The sequence below is a fragment of the Poeciliopsis prolifica genome, unplaced genomic scaffold, assembly GCF_027474105.1.
Source record: "Poeciliopsis prolifica strain line A6 unplaced genomic scaffold, Auburn_PproV2 SCAFFOLD017, whole genome shotgun sequence".
NCBI lineage: Eukaryota > Metazoa > Chordata > Actinopteri > Cyprinodontiformes > Poeciliidae > Poeciliopsis > Poeciliopsis prolifica.
In genome coordinates this window covers 4024999-4031002 of record NW_026562392.1, presented here as the reverse complement: position 1 = coordinate 4031002, position 6004 = coordinate 4024999, and the positions used below count along the sequence as shown (strand labels likewise).

General features: G+C 44.9%; 1 protein-coding gene across 1 annotated transcript; it reads left to right on the top strand.

Annotated features, from left to right (window-relative positions):
* The first annotated feature begins 3428 nt into the window (after window positions 1-3428).
* Window positions 3429-5626, top strand: tpbgb (trophoblast glycoprotein b). Its single transcript, XM_055042396.1, has one exon. The coding sequence runs from the start codon at window positions 3922-3924 to the stop codon at window positions 5023-5025; it is 1104 nt and encodes a 367-aa protein (XP_054898371.1). The 5' UTR covers window positions 3429-3921; the 3' UTR covers window positions 5026-5626.
* The last annotated feature ends 378 nt before the right edge of the window (window positions 5627-6004 follow it).

Genomic DNA, 6004 nt, shown 5'->3' with positions numbered 1-6004 from the left:
AATTTCAAAAACCCCAGACCTCCACGTCCTGCAACCCAACCATCCAACTTGAGGGGAAAGGCCACCTTTCCCCCCCAAACTCACGCTCCTGGTTTTAAAACTCCATAATTGTAGAATGAACCTGGGGAGAAGAATAAAGGCACCAGTTCAAAAAAAAGACAACAAAAACTTTATGTGTGTGGAAACAACGTTTTCATTAGTGCTGCTTCAAAATCTTTTCTTGGCTCCTTTAACACCAGAAAGTCATCCTAGTGAAGCATTGAGTGTAACAAAACAGGGAAAGTGAGTAGCTTCAACATAGTCAGGATGTCAAAATGACTCAGGTAATAACAACTTTGTCCTAATTGTCAAGTTTAAAAGCTTACATCTGCTGTTTACACGTATGATGCGAAGTTACAAATGCACAACTTCAGGATGATGCAACAGGCTAAGTTAGCCGGCTAACATCAACATCAGGTTGTTTTGGTTACTAAAATATCCCAATACTGTATGCACGTAGAAGAAATCCAACTGGATAAAAGTTTATTGAATGTTACAGAGGAAATGTTCGCCGTTAATCTACCTTGCAACTAGCTATCACACAAGCTAACGGTTAGCTGCTAGCTTCTCAAATTGTTTCAGAATGTTGTCCAATTTAAAATATAGAAGCAAAGAAGCGTTCAATACAAAAAAGAAAAACACATAAAAGGGCCTTTACTGTTCTCGTTACTTCAAGTATCTAATAAACAGTGTTGCGTTAGCTTTCTTTAGGGGAACATTGCTAGCTAGTTCAATCATGCTACTGCGATAGAGGAAAGAATAGAGATAAAAATTTGGGTTTTTTCTCTTACCTTCCGCTAGATGAAGAAAAAGGAGGACATGGAGAAAGTGACTTTAGCGACGCATATGCAGGGTGTCATAATTGCAAATAAGAAACTTTAGCAGCTTTTGAAATTGTGCCCAGTTTTGACAAGGCTAAAATTCTGCAGGTTAGGTAACAACACGCACTTAATAACGAGACTTCCGATTGGTCAAAATGGAAACATGCTCATCTCCAATTGGTCCATTTTGGGGGTACGACAAGCAAGTGAAGGGTGCTGTTGCCAGATGATGTCATACGCAGTTTTTGTTTTTCATAATCTTATGCATTGATAACGCCTGAAATTATAGATAATACACTTCTAGACTTTTAAGAAGAATAGGGATTATTGCCTGAAAAAGATAGCTATAATGAATACTGTTAAATTTAACCATTATATTTCATTATTATCAATTTACTTTCAGTTTACTGTTTGTAGTTTCTTCCTTACTTAGTGTTTTTCTGGTTCAAGGCCTTGACTTTTCCTTGAAAATGCTTCAGTATGGCATTAGAATTTTCATTTAAAGCTCAATTTATTTTACGAGAAAGTGCAGTACATGTCTTTGACTCATAAATATGACGTCCCACGTGAGTGATTTATCTCAGCAAATTGAGTAATTAAATTTAAGGCGACAAACTCAGAAACTGCATTAAGAGTTGATTTATGTTCACTTTGATTATTGTGGCTTAAGGCCATCAAAAACCCCTTAACCTTCATAAAACAAATTTTAACCAAATTCAAAAGAACATTTTCCTTTTAAATTTGTGACTATATATTCATAGAAGAGTCACTAAGATACACTAAACCTGAAGCAGGAAACAATTGTTGCTGTGCTGCATCATCAGGCGTTAATTTACTTTTTCAAAAGCTCTGTTTCTCATGTACTGTTGGTTTGTCCACATATTCCTAATCACCTGTACCGCTGTCAAATTGCGCAACCGCAAGAACCTGGCACTGCACTTTGCAAAAGCAATCACACAGTTTGAGCTCGTTCACGGTTTGTCACTTTCCAAATACAAACCACTAAATGTCCCACTCGCATTTTCAGTGACAGGCCAACACAAAGTAAAAGTGGGAAGGGAATGCCAGCTAAATGGTTTTAAGACGAGTAAAATACAAGACGAGCGGCTTGTGTTTATGATTGCCCTGGTTTACCTGCTGAGTTCATCAGCTGAAAGTGAACAGTGAATGCAACAACTGCAGACATGTAAGGAAATGGCTAAGCAGGACAAGAAGAGAAAGAAGTAGCCAAGAGGCCCACAGTAGCTCAACTGAGAGAATCTGGAAAAACTACAGCTAGAATGCTTTTTAATAGATCAGAGAAAATTTTATATTTCTTCAAAACTTTCTGCAGGATGATTGCTACTACTACCATCATCTGATTCTAGTCCTCTTTAGTCCATTAAACAGCTTTTCTCACTTCTCACTGCTGCTCATAGTTGTTTCATGTTTTGTTTTTGTCACCTGAATGAAATGTGACTGATGCTAATGCTGCATTAGTGAACTACCAGTTATCTGTGGAACAGCGCATTGCCTTGCTTAATTTTGAATCGATTTAGCCCTTGCAAAACACGGCACCTTAAAATATCTACTTTGCCTGACATGCTTTTCATTTTCTAAGAAGAAAAATCTTCCGAGCGCGCTGACCTCAGTGTGAGCAGGCGATGGTGAGTGTCAAAAGTTTACGCGTCTTCTTGGAAACCATAATGTCAGGCCCGGCGGACGTTGTGGGTATCGGTTTCAGCCACAATCCAGGTGTGATGGAATTACTCAGATGGTTGTCCCATTGACCCAGGGCTAAGAATATGAGAGGGGCCAGACAGAGGTAAAAAGCTATAGGGTTACACACTGTGGATCGCCATCAGGGGGCTTCCAAATTTGATATAACAAGGAGCGGGCTCTCCATCAATATTCAAGCACAAATCCATCCACATGTAGCCTATATATGTAAACATAAGATCAGAGAATGTTTTGTAGCTTTTCAACGTTTACATTTTTATGTATGCTCTTCTGGTTCGAGTTTATGTGTTCTGCTAAATGGTGAAACCTGTATAGTCACTTTTAGCTTTTATTTGGTCAAACAGCCTTCAAAGTCTCCAAGTAAAGGTGGATGTTTCTAAAACCCTTCAAAAAGCACATGACAAAAAAGTGCAGTTTTTCTTAATCTCCGAGCTTGAGCTGCATGGATAGTTTTCTAAATCTGTTTTCCCCACCCAAAAGCTCCAGCCCAGAACCCGAGAGGGTTCATATGACTCCTCAGGGGTGACAGTATCAGTGTGAATCAGAAGATGAATGTTTTAATAACAGCCCCTCTAGCTTCTCGGTCCTTCGGGGGCCTCTTCGGGTTTATTTATTGGGGCTTTCTGTCGAACTCCACAAAACCGCCGCTGTCCCTTTAAACCTGAGCGGTTTTCCACGGAAGTTGGAGACGTGTCGGGGTAGCGCGAGGAAGACTTGGTAGAGAGTAACGCGTTTGGGGTGTTGGGAGTTTAATTGCGAGCCCCGTTCTTTCTCCACCCCTCCTGTCGGCGAGTAATGGTAGCTCCCCGTGACGGCGGCCCGGCTGCTGCAGAAAGCTGGAAGTGCGCTTGGTGGAGGGAGAGAGAGAGAGAGAGAGACAGAGAGAGGTACGCTGCACCTCTGTCTGGGAGAACAGGCGGCTTTGTCTGGAAACCCGCCGCCACAGAGTGACGTTCAGGACCGTCTTTCTTTCTGCGTTTCGCTTCATTTCTCCCGCTTCCCCAGAGCCCGGAGGATCCTCGCGCGGCTTTAAAGACGGAGAAAAAGAAAAAGAAAAAAAAAATAGCCGATGTTTGTGAAAACTGTCGAAAAGGTGCGCAGAAGTTTCTTGAGAATGTAGCCTCTTCTCACGCGCGAGTTTTTGTAGCCCCCCTCCCTCCCACTGCACGCGGCCGGTTACATGGAGGTGTTACAGGAAGCTGTTTTTAATCGGATTCAGGAGGAAAACTCTGACGAAAAACTTTGTTCCAGACAAGCGGCGACTTGTTGAAAAGCAGTTGTTTGTTTTGTTTTTTTCCCCCCTCTCTCTCCCTCCTGCGTTTACTGGTTTGTAAACGCAAAAATGCGCCCGGGGAGACCTCACAAGTCCGGTATGACGCGCCTGCTGCTGCTGCTCCTCACTCTCGCCTCGTCCTGCCGCTGCTGTCCGGACAAATGCCTGTGCTCCTCAGACACCGTGAAATGCCAAAACCAGGACTTGGTCGAGATTCCGGCTTCCTTACCGGCCAATACCAAATTCCTGTTCGTCACGGGAAACACAATCGCTCAAATAAGCGATTCCTCTTTCCCAACCCGTCTGGAAAACCTGACAGAAATGTATCTGAGTGGCAATAAGATGGAGGAGGTGCATGCAGGCGCGTTCAAAAACTTGCCAAGCCTGGTACGGCTGGACTTGAGCAGCAACGCAATCCAGAATTTCAGTGAGAGGGCTTTCCCTGATGGTGGTAAACTGCAGGTCCTCAACCTCAGCAGATCTCTTAACAATTACACCACCCTTGATTTCTTTCCCCATGCAAACCTTCCCAACCTCACCTCCCTGGACCTGTCCAACAATGACCTGCTCTTTCTGCCGGACGGCATGTTCCAGGGCCTCCCTGGCCTGGCCACCCTGAACCTCCGCAACAGCTCCCTCATTATGTTCCAGAGCGTGGAGAACGGGGCTCTGCCGGCGCTGCGTGACCTCGACCTGAGGGACAACGAGCTGAAGGATCTGTCCGCTGCCACAACGGCGGACTTCGGCCTCCGCCTCGACCTTCGCGTCCAGCTTGCAGGGAACCCGTGGCGCTGCAAGTGCTTCATCAGCGACCTGCTGGCGTGGCTGAAGAAAAACTCCACCCAGGAGGTGGTGGTGGACGTGCACGAGCTGACCTGCGCCGATCCCGAGCCCCTGAGGCACCAGCCCCTTCTGCAGGTGGAGCAGTCCCAGCTGAAGTGCTCGAACGACATGGAGAGGGTCCTGGAGACGTCGTACGTCTTCCTGGGCTTGGTGCTGGCCCTCATCGGGGTCATATTCCTGCTAGTGCTCTACTTGAACAGAAAGGGCATCAAGCGATGGATGTACAACATCCGGGACGCCTGCAGGGACCACATGGAGGGTTACCACTACCGGTACGAGATCAACTCTGACCCGCGCTTGGCCAACCTGAGCATCAACTCGGACGTGTGAGGGTGGGCAAAACGGTGGGAGGGGATGGGGGAGCATTGTCATGGACTCTGCAATTAAATGACTCAATGCTGTTCAACTTTTGCATGAAAGTCTTCCTTCTCTTGCCACCCGCCCCCCAAACTCCCAGCAAAACAACACAATGACGCCATCCAGATGCTGCATCCGTCAACGCTTTCGATCAACCTCTGCCGCATGTTTGTCGGCCGTCATGCCAACGGCGTTTCTTTTTTTTTTTTTTTTTTTTCCTGTGTTGCGTTGCATGGACGATGAATCAAGGCAATTTTTTTTTTGAGGAAACCTCCTGCAAATTGTCTTTTCACTGACCTATGAGGACAACTGAATGGAGTGCTGCAACTTTTAAGTGAAACACCACCTGTCAATTATGTCCCAATTGCGGGAGAAAGATGTTATACTGCTTGAGTTTGTCCTTTTATCTGGGATGTAAAGATGTCATATGCAGTGCAGACTATGCCTTTTTCTGGACTGATTATAGTATACATAGCATACATAGTTTATGGATTTTGTAGATTTAAGTGATTGCTCTGTTTATCTTTATTTTTTTTTTCTGTAAGGATATTTAGCTAAATAAATAATTAAAAAAAAAAACATCTGGATTGCTGGTACATGTGTGAAGCGAAGGCCTTAAAAAGAATGTGAGGCTTTGAAGGAGGATTTCGGTTGGTGGTGGGGTAAAGATGGAGATGGGGTGATGGGATGGAAGGGGGGGGAGGGAGATGCAGTTCATTCTTGAGGGGTGAATCACATGCCAAGTGCCAAATCTCGGCACCCCTCCACCCCCGTCCACCAAACTGTCAACAAGTTTAGCATCGGGTGAAAAGTGTGTGACACTCTCATCTCCAGTGTAACAGTTCTAGGTGTGATCTTCATCAACGAGCAAGTCGAAGCTCCAGCATGAACAGAGGACCCGCTCTCCTCTGGAGGAATGTAAATGAGCTGCTACCTGGATGTGCATAGGCAG